Raw genomic sequence first — 19,698 nt, 5'->3', positions numbered from 1 at the left:
AGAGTCACCAAAGAACATTAAAAAGGTCATGTCACTGTCCCCAATCAGTTGTCGTAAATTACTGTCCCCTTAGGTTGTCTCCTTAAACATTCTTTCTTTTTATTACAAATACTTTCAGCGAGAGCAGGAACACTAAAATAAAATCAACATAGCCAGAGCAAAGAGAAATAAAATTTAAAAAGCCAACCTTTATTCCACTTTGAACAAGTTTGTGAATGTCCAAATAAGGCTCCTTGAAAATTTCTCCTTCGGGGGTAAGTATCTTCACGTAACCTTCTTTTTCCAGAATGAAGAGACGGTGCGAGCCATCCCCACTATGCAGGGCGCCGACAGGCTGGCGCAGCCCACTCATAACCTCCTGAATACAGAAGCAGTTGTGTTTGTGCTTTCTAAACAAATTAAAGAAAACCAGTAAGCTTTTCTTGAGGTGAAGGAGGGAAAGGATGTACTTGCATCCTTTTCAAAATCTATTTCCTCTAGGAATCAATGGATTTTGAGAATCATGACGTGCTGTTAGCCCAAAAGTCACCGTATGATTCTTTAAAGTTCTTTTCAGTGGAACAAATAGCCTTCTACCAAAAAAAGTCAAAGAGAATCAAAATATAAATTTTACAGATTTTAAAATTTCATGAGCTCATCATCTTATCTTTTAGTGACTCTAATTAAAATTAGCTTTACTCACAATAATTAAGCCTTACAGAAAGGCCCTCAGAGAGAAAGTTCTGAGATCTATTTATAAAACTCTGATTTGCTAATAAGAATTGCACTATTTCCATATGCTAACAACAGCCATAAAGGTCAAGTTTAAAACTATAATCATGAAATTCACATGACTCACAGAGAGGCCAAACTCATAATAAAAGATTAGTAGTCTAAGCATTAAAGGCATTTAAGCAAATATGATGTTAGACAAGCAAACTACCAAAAAGAAAAAAAAAAAAGCGTCTGGAGGAGATAGCTGCTGGAATCAAACACAGACAGTGGATTCACTATCAAAACCACAAAACTGGTCAGTTGGTGTTTTGTTTTTGTTTTTGTTTTTTAAGATTAAAGAGCATTTATCTTTATGAACCTGCTGATCTCTTCCACTTTGTCATAGTCTTCCATCTGGTCCAAGTAGTTAGATGCTGGTCCTCTGATTTGTTTTCTTGGAAAATCTGGAAAGCACAACCCACCATCTTTTCTTGCATAGTAAAAACAAAACTCTTCAGCAGTAGTTTGAAGGAAACCTTTAAAAAAATGCAGAAAGACTCATTAGAAATATTTAGCATGACAGTAAAAATGCCCTATTTGAAAGATAACATATGGGGAACATTTTTTAGAAAGTATATGAATATTCTAGGAAAATAATAAAAAGAAAGGACCACTTTTGGGCTTGGGATTTCCTTTTTTTTTTTTTTTTAACCAAAATTGAAGAATTTCTGTTAAAGTGAAATAATATGGCATGGGATATCTTAAAAGACTCATATGGAATACACAGAATCAAAATCCAGCATTAATCTTATTGCACTGACCCTTTGCAAGCTTCCTCATTTACCATATGTTGTACTTGTAAGTTTATCCCATCACTGGTCAGCACTTCTTCCCCCTACCGTAGCAAATAACCTCCTAAGAAGAACACACTAGAGTCAAGAAAGAAATAGACCATCAGGTGCCTATTTGGGTCATTTTATAATCTTTTTCTCTGTCACTCACATGTGATTGAATAATAAATCTACTGACTATCACAAGGCCCTTATATGTTGTAATAAATGACTGACTCACTGTGACGGTGTTAAGAACAGAGCCTCCATCTTCAAATACGTATGTGCCTTTTTCCTACCCATCGCTTACAGAAAATAATGCTTATCTTGTAATACAAGAACTATATTTAAACTATCCCTTCAGTCTTCTCAATCAGAAAGCTGGTATGCCACCCTCACTGAAAAAAATATGACAAGTCAAAACAGAAATGCAAAGCAGACTTACTTAAAGGGATCTAAAAGATGTTTTCTCTTCTTTTACCGATTAAGAACTTTTTTAATCAAATAAAAACAACTATATTTACTAAAGGAGAGGAGGACTTTATGACAAAAAAAGAATTTTGACATTATTTTCACAATTTGAGTAAATAAGGTGTTTTTTTTGGCGGGGGGAGGGCACATTACTAAGATTCCTTCCATATTCTGATTACTTCTGCTTTCAGAATATGATGTTGTTACCAGAGTCAACCTTACACATAACCCTTTGATTTTTACCTAACAATTTAGATTATTGTACATATAATAGCTTTGTGATGAAGGTACCTTGTAACTTGGCTGATGTTTAGAAGCTGTATAATGGATTCAGGTTTGCAAGGATTTCTAAGAACAAGAACTGGGGACAACCAAGTGAGACTTATACATGGAACGTGAAAGACTAAAGGTCTATTTTCTAGGAGCTTGACTTGGGCCCCCTCAAACTTAAAACTAATCTTAGAATTCTGAGAGTCCTGATGTACATTTTGACCTAAGTTTTGGGTAAAATGCATCATCCCTAAATTTCTGAGACAGACTCTTCAAGACCAGTACGGGACGAGGCTGTTAGGAAACATCTTCTCCTTGGAAATCGGGCAAGTGAGAGCAGATGTCCTTGGGAGTGTGTGTGTGTGTGTGTGTGTGTGTGTGTGTGTGTAGGGGTGGGGTAAGGGTGAGACTGAAAGGAGGCATGGCAGCTGGGAGGGGTGCTTCATGGGAGGGGCAAGGCAGCTGGAAGGAGGTTATCTTTCTTTGAAAAAAATTCAGGGATTAGAAATTGGGGAGAGGAATGAAGGCGGCAGTAATTTACCCTTCTTCAGTGATTCACTGTTTACAAAAGATGACTTTTCTCCTCCGTTCTTTCCTGGCTAAGCACATAGATGAAAACTGCTCAGTAGTGTTGAACAAGACTGTTTGATGTAAAAAGAGAAGGAAAACTGCGTTGCTAAAGCAAACTTTTTGCAGTTTGGGGCTTGATCTTTTTCTGGGGTGACACACACACACACACACACACACACACACAGCTCCCATCAGGCATCAAGATCTCCATGCCAATATTATGCATGCAGGAATACTGTCATAATATGGATATATTTATAACTGAATGTGTAAATGAGAAATTTTGCTTTAATATGATCTTTGTCTGCAAGATCACATAAAAATTTCAAAGTGAAATTGGTAAGAAATTTCAAGTTTGCTTTTTAGAAATATCTCCATCCAGGATTACTGTCTGCAAACCAATACCATCTTAAGAGAAAATTAACAAACAATGCTGATGGCTGATTCCATTCTACAAGGTTATTAGCTGGGGACAAACGTGGAAGTGACAAATCATTTTCAAATGTAACACTTGAAGATTAAAGAGTATAGATTCATAAGCCCTATGGCTCCAAAGGTGTTCTCTTACCAAATTAAAACAAAAATGGAATTAACAGTGAACTACTCCTGGCTTTTTTACAGAATCTATGCAAACTGAGTAAGGGTAAAGGAGGGAGCCAACTCAAAAGACACATAAAAATATGGACATTTTCCTCCTAATTACAATATTTGAATTGCAACATCTTCTACTTTTGTTAATAGTTTACCTTAAAGGATCTGATTTTGTGGACAATGATGACTAGGATATATTTTCCTGTGAATAGCTAAAAGGGACCTGGTTTCAGGACACTGGGTTTACATTTGTTTATTGTCAGGGAAGATATAATTCACCAAATAGTACCCTTCTATTTGGGACAATACCCCGAGCGGCATTTTACCGAAGGTGGGTGTTAAGTTCACCTTGGATCATCATGGTATGATCAAGGCTACTGATGATGGAAATACATGGATTTTTCCAGCAGCGGCATCTTTAAAATTCCTGATAATTTATCAAATACCCTGGACCTGTAACTATTCTCCTGGATCACGATGAATCCAGTCCTACTATAACACAAAGTGATGCACAACATACTGATGTAAATAAATATTCTCTGTGGAATGTTCTAAGCTCTAGCTTTCCTCTTGGCCATGTATACTAGAGAAAAGTTACTCTTCTTCATTATGTATGCTGTTCACCATAATAAGGAAAAAAACAACACACAAGAAAACCCACTGTCAGTAAGGTCTGCCCTTGACAGCATTTTCTAATAGAGGTCGTGGATTTTGATGTATCCATCCATTCCGTCTGGTTTGCTCTCCCGGGGACTAATAAGCCACATGTGTAAGGTATCTGACTGGGGTCAGGACTGGCTGTGGACTACAGAGACTCAGTGGAATCAAACCCTTGACCTTGGTCTCATTAGCAACAGGATTAAACCAATTGAACTAATTGTATACAGACATTTCGCACTAAATAACCTACAGCTGAAGAGAGGACGGCCTGAGAGTGAGAAAAACTATATCATGATACTCGTGGTAACAAGTATAAAGGAGGAAGCAAGGCCACTGAACGTGCGTTTCCACCCTTTCCACAGAGTGTGCTGTTTGCTGCGGGAACAGCAAAGCATCGCCCTGCTCGTCATAGGGCAGGCAGAGAAGGGGGCCGCTGGTCTGAGAAGGGAGCGCCTGTGTGCCTGTGTGGGTGTTTGTTTTTCTTTTGTTTTCAAATGCAATTTTGCTCTTTTATGAGTTTTAAGAATTTACTTCCTTAAGTCAATTCACAACTGGAGAATATTATGATTAATAAAACCCTAGTGTATCCCCACTACCGTCTTTTAACTTTTCTCATGTTTTGAATATAGGCAGACCATGAATATTTCTGAATTACAGTTTCTTTTTTTTTTTTTTTAAAGATTTTATTTATTTATTTGACAGTCAGAAATCACAAGTAGGCAGAGAGGCAGGCAGAGAGAGAGGGGGAAGCAGGCTCCCCGCTGAGCAGGAAGCCCGAAGTGGGGCTCGATCCCAGGACCCCGGGACCATGACCCGAGCGGAAGGCAGAGGCTTTGACCCTCTGAGCCACCCACGCACCCCTGATGACTAGGATATATTATATCACAGTTTCTAAAGCACAGTTATCTTCAGGATGTTCTTGGGTTCCAAGGTGACTGGTGCTTTCTTAAACTCATGAAGGTGAAGCAAAGGGATAGAGCATTTCTGTTTCTTTCTTGACCTCCTGGGCAATGGGGGGAAAATGAAGATGTCTTTGAGATTTTTTTTTTTCCCCTCTCTCAACCCCTTTCGGCATGTGCCCTAGTGGTGGATTTTCAAGTTATTCATGTGCAGGAAATGAGGTTATTAATGAGGAAAGTCAAATATATTGACTTCTTATAAGAAAGAATCACAAACTATCTCTTTCCTGCAGTTATGAACTCTAGAGGATAGTAAACCATGTCATTCTGTAGACTTAAGAAGGTGAAAATGTTAAAAATTTGTTTTGAGGGCAATTTCTGAAAAATAAGTGTTCCGGAACCGTGAAGAGCCTTCTTCTGCGTTGGGGCAAGGGCTGAGCGGGGAGAGTCCCATCTTATCTATCATACTTTAGAAAATGGTCAGCTCTGTGCCCTGGATCAGTCTGGAAGCAAATTGGTTAACATAAATTAACACAAAGAGTGTGTTATTACAACTCACTTTTGGGACCTGTCTTTAGAATGATTATTAGCTTCTGACAGATGCAGGGGAAGTCCCCTCTGCCTGTTGCTGGAGCCTGTAGGCTGTCCCTGGAAAGCACCCTTGCTTCTCTACCCACCACTGGAGTGGAGCTGTCATCTGGTTGTCTTTCAAGGCAGCCTGGGTGGCCCCCAAAAGCACTTGACATCTTGATGCTCTTCAGCAGTTTTACATATACACAAACTTTGTAGAAACATAAATTTGTCATTCGTCACCACATATGTTGATCTGGGGAGCGAGGTGCTTGCAGGTCTAGCTCCTGAGCTATTTGCGGCACTCTCTCTCTTTTGCTGGATGTTGTTCCCTGTTGTTTGTTTTGGAAGCTAAAATAACTCACATCTATAGAGACCTTAGGGGTGAGTCCTTAAATCCAGCACCGTTGTATTTATCTCAGGTAGATAAAGGTGGACGAAAATGGTAAGTGACCATATTACTTTTCAATTTATATTGGTAAAGGCGAACCTTCAAGACTTGAGATTTGCAGCAAACCTTCATGGTACCTAATCTGTTATCGCTTCTTTGCGGGACATCTAGGCAACCGTGACCTGTTCTCCTCTGCCTTGGGGAATGTGATAAAGGGGAAGAAACAGTTGGTTCAAGAAAAGCCTTTCAGACATGGTGGTAGTTTACAAAGACAATAATAATATTTTCTCACGAATGGGTTTAGATACACGTATGGTGCACCAAAGGAAGCAAGCAACCCTAGCAAAATGTTTTCTTAGGTTAGTAAGAGAGCTCTATTAAAAAAAAATAAATAAAGAATGTACACTTTTCTGGGTCAGAGAAAAATGTAAAATATGCATAGCAGTTAAAAAAGGTCTCCAAGCGCATCCTACAGTTCTTAAAACTTGTCTTTTCCTTCAATGCCATTTAGTTTTATAAACTGTTAGCTTCAGTAGATTTGTTTGTGTGTGACTCTGCCTAACTAAACAGAATCTGTCTCGTTAAATTCTTTTGTATCTCTATGTTGATTTTTCCAACTGAAGCAACAACAGCCCAAGTTTACAAACTTTGGATGGTAAAAGTAACCAAGGTCCAAGAATCTATTTGTTTTTTAGGGTCCAAAATAGGGTAGTGAGCACATATATTTGTGACACTGTCAGCCTACGAACTTCTATATCTGTCCTATCACTTCCTCGCCACACAACTTCGGTTAAGGCATTTAACCTCTCTTGAGGCTCAGTTATCCTCCTTGGTCAAATGGGGATGACTCCACTTTTCTTTCCTGCAGCACAGAGTTTTTAAGGAGCAAATTCGCATTATATGTGAAGGTGCTGTGTAAGGTGTTACTTTGGATTTCTAATAATTCTTTATTTAAGTAAATAAGACCTTAAGAGTCTGTGGGCAATCTGCACTTTGGTATCAGCTAGGTAGAAAAGGAAGCTGTCTTGATATTGATGCTGGCGGATGAAAAAGACATCAAGAAATCTGTACGGATAATCCAATGCCTATAAAGACCCCAACTGTATTTTTGATTTAGCAAATGTAAAACATCTCAACAAAACCAACTGTAGACCTATGAACTGTTGTAAGCCTTTCAACAGCAATTCTGAAAGTTTACAAATTTGTCAAGGTTAACTGTGAGGTAAAAATAGGTTTTTGGATAGGTGAGATAAATTTTACCCCCTCAGAAGTGAGCATTTAAGAACAGGTATCTTATAAGGATATTCTGCAGTAGTTTATTTAATTTGTCCTTTTTTTTTTTTTTTTTTTTTTTTTTACCTGGAATATGGCCTCGGCAAGTATAAAAGAATTCTTTGCAATAGTCTTTGCAGAGCAGGGGAAGTGCAAGGTCTCTTTCCAAGGCTTCTCTTTCAGGTGAGTGGAACAGGCTCTGGGAATGTGGAGAGCAAAGTGCACATTTGATTTCCTCCAGTAACTTCCCACATTCTGTGTTGTTGGTAACAGAAAATATCTGAAAGCCATAAATCAGAAACAAACTTCTCTTTAGTCACATGAAGTTAGGTTTAGTTATGTTTTTTGTAATTCTATAAGTAGACTCATGTAACTTAGCCATAGCGGTTGTCTGAAAAGAATTACCGTGTCACAAATACAGAATGCTTTTAATAAGGATATAAGTAGAGTCTCTTGGGCTGACATGGGGGAGCAGAGGGTAAGGATGCCCAAAAGTGCTTCTTACTCTTGCAGGTCAAAGTCTGTTTATCTTTCAGGTATGAAAAACTATATGACAATAGTACTGAGACCCTTTAACCCTTTAGCATTTTACTCTGTGTCAAAGTGTACAGTGACTGATATTTACTCTAAATACCTTTATCCTCTAAATCCTCCAAGTACCTTTATCCAACTGTATATAAAGCAGAATTTTCAAAGACATGGTTATTTGTGTCTCAGGTAAAAATGTAGTTCACTCCTGATATTCCTAATATGATATTCTCAGGGATATTACTGGAATGACATTTCTCTAATTTCAGGTAATTTTTAATCTACAGATTGCATAGGGAAAGTTTCCTACAGTGGGGAAAATACCTTCTTTTCATGTTGTATAAAAATAATATCTGAAGCTGAACTGGTTTAAGACCAATTTTTATTATTCATTTTATCTTAGCCAGGAAAAACTTTCTAACTAGCTCCTCAGGTATGTTATATACACGAATAAACACAGGGGTTTAATAAAAGTGCTTTGTATAGGATTTAGTGAGTTTTAGTAAAAAAAAAAAAAGGAATACTTTATTTATACAGTATTATATCTTTTATTTCAGACTTTTATCTTTATTCATACAATATTACATCTTTTATTTCAATAAGACTAATTCAGGAGTTACTGATTCATGAGGTTAGTAATTTGTCAATGAAGTTGGTCTTGGTGTCTAGTACTAATTTTAAAAAAAACCGACTTCAGGAGCTCCTCCAATAGATATGGAAGACAATACCAGCACAATATTTGAGACTTGAAATGTAGTGCTGTCTAAATTAAGTATTGATTTTTCATAACAAAAAAAATACCATAATGGGAATAAATTTCATACCTTTTCTGTTTATATAACTACATTTATGCCTAATTATTTCTTTAGAACTATGAACTGAAATTAACATCTGAAACTTCAGATCATTGTTTAAAGCAAATACTTCATTCACAAAAAAGTTCTGATTTGAGTAAATGGCATGGCTTCTGGTTTCTATGAGAAAGATATTCTAGATGATCACGAAATTTGGACTTGAGAGAACAAAGTGACTAAAAAGTATCACTGAATACAAGCATGATAAAACTTTAGCATGCAGTAATTAAAAGTCCCATAGAGGTTACCCTATTTCAAAAAAACTATATATATTTTGCAATGTGTTGTAACTATCTACAACACTCAGAAAAGTTATTATTAATCACAATTATATTTACATTTTGATCTTTATCAATTTATGTAAATGACAGTTGCTTAAATGGTTAAAGTTTTCTGAAAGGAAACATACGCCAGACACTTAGAATTTGCATTCCAAGAATGTTTTAAATGTCTTTTATTGTCCATATTCTGGCAGACCTCACCAGATCTATTCAATATTAATACTGTTCAACTTTGTTCTGTTTGCTTATCGTACAGCAGGGCACTAAGAACAAAACAACTGCAGGATGCTAAAGTCACCTTTTTTGCCGGCTGAAAAACTGGAATATAATTACCTTTAGTTTTATGGAGAATATGCATGCTTCCATTTTTTTATAGCTGAAACAAAATGATCCCCATACACCCTCCCAGCTGCTGTCCAGGAAGAGCTTGATTTTAGTGCCTGAAGAATTTTGTCTTTTACAATTTTTGGAATGTGTTCTGGCCACAAGATCTCTCATCAAAAGTTTCAGAAATAGGATTCAATAAATTATCTGAAATCGAGTATAATGTTATTCTCTGTAAAGTTTCATGCTGTTCCGGCCCAGCAGGATGGTAACATTTTGCTCTGTGTGAGGTCTGCAGTGTAAATACCTATTTGAAGATAGATAGAGCCATCATTCTGGCTTTGGTTTCAATGAACCAATAGTCTTACTGAAGTCAATTAAACGGACTCAGTCCAAGCTGCAACACTGTTTTAGACAGATGAGTCCTGGTGTGTGTAGGGTAGTTTTTCTTCTTTTTTTGCCTATGTGCTTGTGTCCATATAGGTCCTTAACTTTATGTCTGACAAGGTCATCAATCTTAAGAAGAAATTTAAGCTAATTTCCTGTTTCGATTTTTAAAAGCCATCTATGAAACCATCAAATTATAGTGGTTTAAACTAAATATACTTTGAAAGTCATGTAAAACTTCGAAACATTATTACAGCATGCCTAGTAATGATTGTGGCTGTTGCTGACTAATTTATAACATCTGGCAGGTCATCCTTTAATCTTGAGCCACAAGAAAGGAAAATCCATAGAAGAAAGGTAAGATAAATACTGGAATACACACAGTGGAGCGTGGCCTACAACTATAGCTTATCAACAAATGGTAAAATGGGTGACAGAGACCTTCTGTATTTCTCTTTATTTATCAAGTAACTGAACAATAGAGGATAAAAAGGCACCCACATGGGTTCGATGAGCAGACAAAAGGAGAAAATACATGACAGTATATTAAGATGTCGCCTTAAGATCACTTGGTACACAAAAAGTTATTTCTAAAAATCATATGCCTACAAGGTTGTTCAGCTGTTGGCTAGAACACATGCGCCTCTGGACTATAGTGCTGGATTATGTCATTAAAGAGTTCAGTTTCAATTTTAGGCTAATATGTAAATAGATCATTGTACTAAGGCAGCTGTTAAAGGGACCCCAGGATGAGTTATTTGTTTAGTTGGATGTGTTCAACAATAGCCTTTGTCCCTGAAAGAGCCAGAGCAAACAAATGATTGTAAAAGGGCACACTTGAAAACAATTACTTTTCACCCATTCCTTGACAGCTTTGGCTGTGAAACCACCCAAGGTAGAGAGAGCGTCTAAGCCTCTGTGGCTACAAGTTAAGTTTTAGAAATGGGGGTATTTCAGTTGGCTGCGGATTCAATTTGGCTAATGGGAATTAGATCCTTTTAGCATGTTGTATTTAGGAGCTGCAAAAAAATATTGCCAAGACAATGTAACTTCCTAAATTTTGGCAGTATTTATTTATAACGGTAGTTAATAATCTCGTTTCAATACACGAGATTACCAAACTGTACTAAAAAGTTAAAATATGAAAGCATAATACCATGGCCAAAGGATTGAACTCAATCTTAGTTCATTACTTTAAAGAAAATGTGTTAGTTTGTAAACTTGATTTAATTGCACAGTTGAGCATGCTTAATATTCCTACCTTGTTTGCTACTATCTATGAAGTTTCTTCCTGTAGGAGGAAGCTATGCTTGTAGTTTCTTGAAAAGTTGCACGAATCCTTCTTGGGAATTTTTTTTTTTTCATAAGCAAAAACGGGTCCGTTCAAATAGCCATCATCTCTCCTGTACACACATTATGAAATAAGACCTAACATATATTATAAGCCAGAAAGGCTTAGGGGAAAACAGGGAAACACTGAAGTTTATTATAAAATAACATGTTTTAAAAACTATTAAAACTTGAGAACTAACATAGGTCAAGAATGCACATGCATAGCTATATCACTACTCTGTTTTGAACAATTTGAGTATTGTTGGTTTATAAAGCCCTTGTAATGGAACCAGCAAAGTCTAGTGTACCAAATTTAATTCAGACACATTTTCCAAATGAGTAGGGTTTGTTGGAGATTGGAAGCACGTAAAACGGAAAGGAATGTGGATAGCTAACGTGGCAGATTTCTTCCTAAAGAATGATTTCTTAAAAAAAATTTATATAACTCCTCTTAAGGGTTATGACTCCCCTCAGTTCCTCCCCCCACTCCTCCAACTCCCCATTCTATTTAGTTAACAAAGTTTTCATTTCTCCTGTTCCTGGATGAGTTCAGTATTGCAGGGGTCTGCAGATCATTGGTACATTCACAGTGTACATTGCACACAGGGAGACTTAATGGCAAATATTTCTAAGCCCTTCTATCAATTTCCTGGTTCTTCTGGTCTCCTGGTAAAACCCTGCAGATAATGTGAATGTAGGTTTTTTTTTTCTTTTTTTTGGAATTTAATTCAATTACCATACAGGAGCTTAATGACATTGTTTTGAATAAAATGCTGGAATATCTGTTCCCTGAATCTCAGACTACTGCTGCATATGGTAAGAATAAAGAGAGAGTTGCAGCTGAAAACCTGCAGCAAGACAGTTCTCACTCATCTGGGAATAGAGGGAGTTGGACAAATGCTCCCTCAAAAGGCATGAACATTTGGACAGAGCTGGGGACTGAAAGAGAATGATGTTCTCTAGTTTCACCCATTAGTGAACCAACTAACAAACACAATGGTGTTGTTGTTATTCTTTTGCCATAAGCAACAGGACTCTGTGTGTGGGCAGCAGTTTAGTGGGGAGGAGGATAAGTCGACCCCTTTTTGTCCTATTGATTTTTTCCTATTTGCATGACTTGAGCAAATTAAATGATGCAATATGGCTTTTTGTTACAAAACAAAGTGAGAGATACCACCCAGACACATATGTTGATTCGTAGGAGCTGTTTACATGAGAATAGAGTGAAATCTACCGTGAACTGAGCATAAAAATTAGATTCAGCCTGGGTATTTTTTTTTTTTTTTTTTAATGCCTGGGCCAGCAAGACTGAAGCACAAGTTTTCCAAGAGTCTCTCAGACCTTGACAACTGCAGTGTTGTGACAGAGGAATTCTTAATTAAACCTAAAATGGAGAAAGGGAGGGGGAGCAAAGACACCTGATTGTTTATTTCCCGTGCAGGGATTGTTAATGACGTGATCCCCCGCCTGCCTTGCAGTACAGTAGAGAGCACACGGTTGCTGCATCCCATGACAAGAAAGATGTTGCAAACTCAAAAATAAGCTTGCCTTTACACTCAACCAACACTCTTTCATATTTGTTTAGACTTGAAAACACAAGGAAAGTGTAAATGCCATTACTCCTAAAACCAATTTCTAGAGAAGATGTTCTTAGACAACTCACTGCCATGCAAAGCCCGAATTTACAATGTTTCAAAACATTACAAACCGAGGCGGAGAGAATAGTCTCAGTTTTCTGAGACAAATATGCCCCAGCAAAATCTTTCGCCAGTCTTTCGGGTTCTCAACGGGAGTACCAGGAGTTCCTTTTCGCAGCTTAACTATTGTAATGCAAGACAACCCCCTCTGACGGGGCTGGGGCTCATAAACCAACCATGCTTCAACATCCTTTGCGATTCAATCCTCTCCCTAACCGAGCACGTGGAGAAAACTGCACAAATCTTGTTACCCTAGAAAAATAAACCGGAAACCACAGCCACCTTAATTTACAGTTTCACCGCAGCCAATGCCCCATTCGATCCAAAACACACTGCTAATCGCGATTCTTTTAAAATATTTACCCAGCCCAGAATGCGGGTACCACAGAAGCTTCTCTTTTCTGAGACCGGCAGTTTTGCACAGCATCCCGACCGCGGACTCTTGGGGGCGGGAGAGCTATCTGCGCACCCCACAGAAACACACGACCAAATCACACTAGCACTTCAGAAAAGTTATCGAAAAGAACTCTCCGAACAAGTTTCGCCCTCCTCCCAGCCACCAGCATTTCTAGAGCCGCGGGGAACCCCCACCTAGCCAGGACGTCAGTCTCGCATCTGTGAGGCGGGTGCGCGCTTACCTTGTTATCCAGGCGCCCCAACCCTGGGCTGTCATTCCGCAGGCAGCAGGACAGCCGAGGGTAGAAGCCACCGCACAGCATCTCTCCCCCACTCAGCAGCTCCAGCTGGGACATCATCCGCCTATCTCTCCTTTTCAGGCGCTTCGGGGGGTTCCCATTTAGGCACCTTCTCCTCCTCGCTCCGCTCCCTTCACTTCTTTCCCCAAACTTAGCATCTCCTTCAAAGAAGCCCAGAGCCACGGCCAGAAGCAGCAGCTTAAAGGAGAGCATCTTCAGCATCGTCTGCCCGGAGCGGCAGGGGCTCGGCGCAGGAGGATGGGGGGTGGGGGGGAACGCCACTGCCCAGCAGGGGCACTAGGGCGCAGCTCCAGGAGGAGGCTGCGGGGGACACTCGAGAGGCAGAGAGTGGTGGCGGGGGCGAAAATATGTGGAGCGATGCAACTTTGCAAAAAATTAAAAGACAAGGCGATGGGTCCAATGCCTGAGGGGAGTCCGAGGAGCGAGATAAAGTTGTCCGGATGACACCGTTTGCAGTTGCGCGAGTGTCAGTTGGGTTAGGGGCTTCCTGCTGCGGCTGGGAAGTGGGAGGAGAAGGAGTTGGAAAAGGAGGAGGAAGAAGAGGAAGAGAAGACGGCCACAGAGGTTCACTTGTCCGTGTAACGGGAGTTGTTTAGGTGAGACAGTAGCAGGAACAGAAACGGCGGCGGCGGCAGCGGCGGGGCAGGCGCGGGCAGGGCCAGCGCTGGGCTCTAGATGATGCTGAGGTCTCCTCTGCCGGCGGCTGCAGCTTCTCACACAGCCTCTCATGTTTCGCTCCCTCTTTTCTTCTTCTTTTTAACTAGCGCGCGGGGAGGTGCTGCCACCGCGCGCCCCTTGACGTCACCGCTCCTTGCGCGCCCCCGCCCGGGCCGGGCTGGGGGCGGGGGGGAGGGGTGGGGGGCGGCCCCAGCGCGAGCGCGTCCCCGGGGCCCGACGGCCTCGCGGCTGCAGCGGGGAGGGGCCGCCACCAGCGGCGGCGGACGGAGGGGGAGGGCCCGGTGGAGCCCTCGGAGCCAGCCTCGAGGGCGCGGGACCGTGCGCGCCCGCCTCGCCGAGGTGCCCGGCTGGGGGCGTCCATGGCCCTAGTCCTTCGGCCCGCGGGCCCCGAGAGACAGATTGCTCGCTGGCTCCTCTCTCCTCCCCTCAGCCCCTCTGCACTAACCCTGGGTAAAGGAGGCCAAGCCCGGGCTCGGAGAGCAAGTGAGTAAAAGTGGGCCGCAGGGGGTGAGAAGGGAGGGGCCCCTTCCAGGCCTCCCCGCCAACCCTCGGCCCGCCCCTCGCCCGGGGCGGGGGAGGATGCACGGAGTGGGCTGGAGTTGGCGGTAGGTAGTTTTTCGGTCCCTTTACCGTCTCCCGGACGCATGGATTCCCCTGTTCCCCGGTGATTTCCAACGTGAAACTCGAGTCGGTAAAGCTCTTCCTTGGGGTCTGACTTAGAGGCGGGGACGACAACTCAAACGCTGAGAGCCGCTGAGTAGGTTAAGACGGTTTGAAGACTGTTGGAGAAGTACCCATCCTTGCTGAGTGCTGCGCGCTCCCGAAGTGGCACAAGCGCGTGTGCGCGCGTGAGGTGGGGTGTCGGGTCCCCCAGCCTGGCGGGCGGGCCCCGGACTCCCCTTTCTAAGGACCCACCTGTGCCCTGGAAATCATCTGGGCCCGGCCCGCACCTCCCCGGGACGCAGGAGCGCAGGTTCCTCCCTGCCAGGTGGAGGAAACTGGCCGCGAAGTCTGCGTTCATTTTCAAGGGGGTGGAGGAGGGTCCTGGGGAGATTTCCCCGGGGGTGTAAATACAGAGGCTACGGAGGCGTTAGTTCTGGAGAAGAACTAGTAGCCGCGTTTCGGGCGTGCAGAAGCGGGATGCCCAATGTATCCCGTGTACCTAGATATTAACCTTTCTTCCAGGTAGACAAAGTCTGTGTAAAAATGTTTCTGAAAAGATCTGTACGTTGTCAAGTGTGGTGACTTGACGTTTACGGGATCCCCGCAAGCTGGCGTGAGAAGAAGCCTGTTAAGGGACGCACACAGAACGTGCTTTCTGCCCGTTTGAGTATTTTTAAACAGGGGAGCACATTTTCTGTTAGGATTTTGAAGAGGAGATAAGGCAGATTTCCCATTTTGGCAATGGAAGAATGTTCCCCATATTTGGATTTGCTTCACTTCTCGGACATAAACTTCTCCAAGCTAACGTGAAAGTTGGTGGAGGTGGACAGCGGATTAAACGAATTACTGTTATTAAAGTGGCCGCAGTGGCTAGATAAGGCTTCTCCTTGCCCCTTTCGATTTCTGGACCCTAATTTACGAGTGGAGTAAGGATTTCCCCCCAAAGAGGTGACCGATTAGAATAACTGAAAAAAAATCTGCTGCGATATTTGGTCCAGTACTGAGCTCAGTGTAGGTCCGGGATGGCATGCTTACCATTTCTCTCAGGGGCTGTTGTATACGCATGCCTTTTTAATGTGTGTGATCGCAGATGCTACTTCTGATCCCACAGACTGCTTTATCTGACGTTCTTCCTGCACTGAGGACTTTTAATATAAAATAAATCATAGGGCTATAAGGACTTAAGACTTTAAACTCTCATTTAATAAACAGGAGAAGACAGATTCCATCCAGATTAAGTCACTTGCACAATCTCAAGTAATTAGGTAGTCCTACAACCAGGACTCAGGGATCCCATCTACGCTTTCCACTATCCAATCCTTTATTCACAAATAACCGGTTTTATGTTCAATTTCCAAAATAAAAATCATTAAAAAAAATTATATTTCGGTGGTTTGAGCTCCCACTCCAAATGATGAATTCCTCTTAGTAGTTTTGGAACAGGCCTTCCTTCCTTATGGTTTGTACTTCAAGACAAGGACATTGAAAAGTTAATTTTAGTTTTAAAAAATTATGTGGCTCTTAAAATCTGTGACCCTATGTTTTAAGAAATAGATTTATAAAGGATTACTGAAATGAGATAAACATGTTCTTTTTTGATACATGGGAGCTAGATTTGATCCCGTATGTTGTTCGTCATGGCAGTCAATAAATCGGATCACTGATGAAATAGCAGTTTATTCTCAGTGCCACTGATATAATTTCCAAAAAGTCACTAAGCAGTGCTATAAAAGGGAACTAACTTCTTCTTCTTCTTCTTCTTTCTTTCTTTTTTTTTCCAGAGGGAAACTGCACAGCTCACCTAGAGCCAGCTTGACAGCGTGATTTTTAGAACTCAAGAATCAGCATTGATTTATTTAAGATTAAGCCTTGAAAGTCCACTTGGACGTGGCACACCATGTACACACTGGAACATGGAAATGATCTTCCCTCAAGGACATCTCTCTCTTGAGAACTGGTTCCAAGAAGAAGAGACCCCCTATCTGACCAAACTCAGCCAGACAAATTTAATCAGTGTTTTGGAGCAAGGAGTAAAGCTGTACAAGGGTGGCCTGATCATTCCTTTCTGCTTGCATCCCCACGGAGCAGCCCCCTCCAGGATGGCCACCTACAAGCAGGTTGTGCCTTGTACCAGGGCACCTGGCTGGGACAGCCAATGAGAACCGAAATCCTGCCAGGCTCCACTCACCAAGCCAGGTTTTTGGGTCCGTGCTTGTGTGTACTGAGACGATGTGGCTCCTTTCCTAAGTTGTACCAATGCACCCTATATGGGCGAGGGGCAGTTCTGACCATCCCCACACCATATCCCAGTTCTGCCTAGGATTCCTTACATCCGATGGAATGAAGATTCTCATGAACAGATTAGGTTTGTTGTACAAGATGAAATTTTTGACCCAAATTGAAATTAATTTCATAGATAAAGCTCAAAATATTACTATGGATGTGAATTATGTCTGTGCGTATTTATATATGCCTATATATGTTGCTGTAGATATGAAATATGTTTGTATGTATTTATATATACCTATATATAGTTATGTGGATACACATTTTTATGCATCAGAAATTAGCACAACTTAAACTTAGTAAATGTTGAAATTAAAACTATTTTGGGTATCGGAGTCAGTTTTATATATGAATTTCTGGTCTCGTCACAGAAATATATACTGTTACATTTTAACAAATATATATTAAGTGCTAGGCACTGTGGTGAACAGTATGTATACAGTAATGACAAATAATACTTCTGCTTCTAGGTAGTTTATTATCTAGCAAGGAGGCCAAATGATAAGGTCACAGAATAACTTAGGATTTTATAAATTGTGCTAAGGGCTGTGAAAAACACGCCAAGACAGAGAATAACAAGGCACACTTATTTCAGATTAAGTGACTGGAAAAAGTCTGTCTGTGAAAATGACATTTCAGTTGAGACCTGAGCTCAGTTGGAACGAGTTTATGGTGTAACTCCACCCTAACGTTTAAAGTAGAGAAGCATTTGGATTCAGACTAGAATATGAGACATTTAAGGGAAGGCACAGGATAAAGAGGTAAATAAGGGGAGAGGTGAAGTTAATAGTGTAGTGTATAAACTAGGTAACTAATGAAGTCATATTCATGGATTTGTCCTTTCCTTTTGCAAATACCTAATCCTCATTGCTCTTTGTCTCTCTCTTTAAATCCTTGGTTTTTACTCAGCTTCTAGGGCTTACTGTAGTTTGAATGGACGTGATAGTGGCCATTGCATCTTACCCAACCAGCACTTAGGTGTGATGCTTTTGTTTTCATTTGTGCATTGTTGGTAACTGTCTTTCATTCATGGGAGTTAAATATCCATGAGGTTTTAAGCTCTATGAGGGCAGGAATTACATTTCCTTCCTGTTTGGCTCCTCCAGCAAAGACTCTTAATTTCATACTCACCATTCTACACATACCATGCCCTACACCAGCCTCATCACGCAATGACCAGTCTGTCCATAAATTCTGCTGACTGCCCAGTCTTGCTTGACTTAATACTTTTAAAGTTTAAAATGGAGAAAATATTTGCGTTATAAAAAAATTTCAATTGTTAAACAGAAGGGAACACACAACTTAAAGTGCCCATGGTGAAAGAATTTCTGGAGATGCTGGTACAAAGTGTGGCTCCACGGAGGAAAGGCAGCCAACAAAGCCAAAGAAGAATCACACATCTTTAAAATGAAGACTCTTTATAGTTCAAGGGTAGGGCTACTGGTAAGGGTTTTGCTACAGTTATTCGGTCTTCCTTGCAAAAGTTGGCACTTATGTGCCAGACCCTGCTCTGGGTACTGGGGACACAGTAGTGAACAATTATCCTCTCATGGAGCTTGCATGCTTCTGGAGGAGGCTGCAGATAACAAACGGATACAAAGTATGCCAGGAGGTGATGCCTGCTATGGAGGAAAGGGTTTATGGGGCAAGAGAAGGCAGGAGTTGTGAGAAATAATACTTTTGTATACACTGTCAGCAAAGATGTCTCCAGAGGTATGGGCAGAGACTTGAAGTAGTAAAGCCACATGCATGCAGTTGTCTACAAGCATAGAGAACAGCAAGTCAAAGGCCATGAGGCAAGTATGCTTGGTATGTCTTGGGATTAGCAAAGAGACCAGTGTGGCTGGAACAGAGTGGGTGACAGAGGAAATGACGAGAAACGCTGGCAGAGAAGTAGCCAGGGGCAGGGCACAGATTGCATAGGATTTTGTAAGCTATGTTTCAGATTTTGGCTTTCACTCTGAATGAATGATTATCACTGGGGGTTCTTGCCAAAAGTAAAGAAACTACCAGTTATTTCCTATATCCACAGAGTGAATTAAATATAAAACATTGGTTAAATGGGTGTCAGGAAACTGAAAAAAAGCAAAAAGGGAACACAAGGAAAACAGTAACGGCAGGGAGCTGCTCCCATCTGTAGGGACTGAGGAACAAAAGGGGAATTGGTGTTACCAGAACTAGAAGCTGACTGAGAGCCTCGAGGCACCTCGTAGAGGGGCGCAGCCCAGCTTAGGGTGGGTACTCACCAGCATGAGGAAATGAAGTTGATTATGGGAATGCTAGAAGAAAGCTGGAGACCGGAACCATGTGCCACGTGCCACTAACAGGATGCGTTTGTTTTCTAAGGCTGCCATTACAAAGTACCATAAACAAGGTGGTTAGAAACAACAGAAGTATACTCCCTCACAGCTCTGGTGGCTGTGAGTCTGAAATCAAAGTGTCAGCAGGGTTGGTTCCTTCTGAGGGATTTGAGGGAGGATCTTTTCTGTTCGTCTCCTAGTTCTGGTAGTCTCAGGAGTTCCTTTCCTTGGTTTGTAGATGGACTTCCCTTTATGTCTTCATATCATACCCCTATGTCTATATCTGTCTATGTGTCCATATTTCCCCTTTATATAAAGACACCAATTCTTGGATTAAGGTCCACCTCATCTTGATCATCTGCAAAGACTTCATTTTCAAATAAGGTCACATTCATAGGTACCGAGGATTAGGACTTTAATTTTTCTTTCTTTTTT

General features: G+C 41.1%; 1 protein-coding gene and 1 long non-coding RNA gene across 2 annotated transcripts in view; one reads left to right on the top strand and one right to left on the bottom strand.

The window, feature by feature from the left end:
- Positions 1–13,545, bottom strand: part of HHIP (hedgehog interacting protein) — a 65,106-nt gene extending 51,561 nt beyond the window's left edge. The window contains exons 1-4 of the mRNA XM_059373122.1: positions 13,259–13,545; positions 7,305–7,497; positions 1,073–1,229; positions 188–389 (exon numbers count right to left, since the gene is read on the bottom strand). Coding sequence (XP_059229105.1) covers positions 188–389; positions 1,073–1,229; positions 7,305–7,497; positions 13,259–13,537 — 831 coding nt within the window. The 5' untranslated portion in view covers positions 13,538–13,545. The remainder of the gene's footprint in view (positions 1–187; positions 390–1,072; positions 1,230–7,304; positions 7,498–13,258) is intronic.
- Positions 13,546–14,233: 688 nt separating this feature from the next.
- On the top strand, positions 14,234–17,298 carry LOC131999911 (uncharacterized). Its single transcript, XR_009399128.1, has 2 exons — positions 14,234–14,497; positions 16,459–17,298. It is a non-coding gene; the product is annotated as an uncharacterized LOC131999911 (long non-coding RNA).
- The last annotated feature ends 2,400 nt before the right edge of the window (positions 17,299–19,698 follow it).

Source organism: Mustela nigripes, chromosome 1 (assembly GCF_022355385.1).
Source record: "Mustela nigripes isolate SB6536 chromosome 1, MUSNIG.SB6536, whole genome shotgun sequence".
Classification (NCBI taxonomy): domain Eukaryota; kingdom Metazoa; phylum Chordata; class Mammalia; order Carnivora; family Mustelidae; genus Mustela; species Mustela nigripes.
The sequence above is the reverse complement of the archived record's forward strand: the minus strand, read 5'-3'. Positions and strand labels throughout refer to the sequence as shown.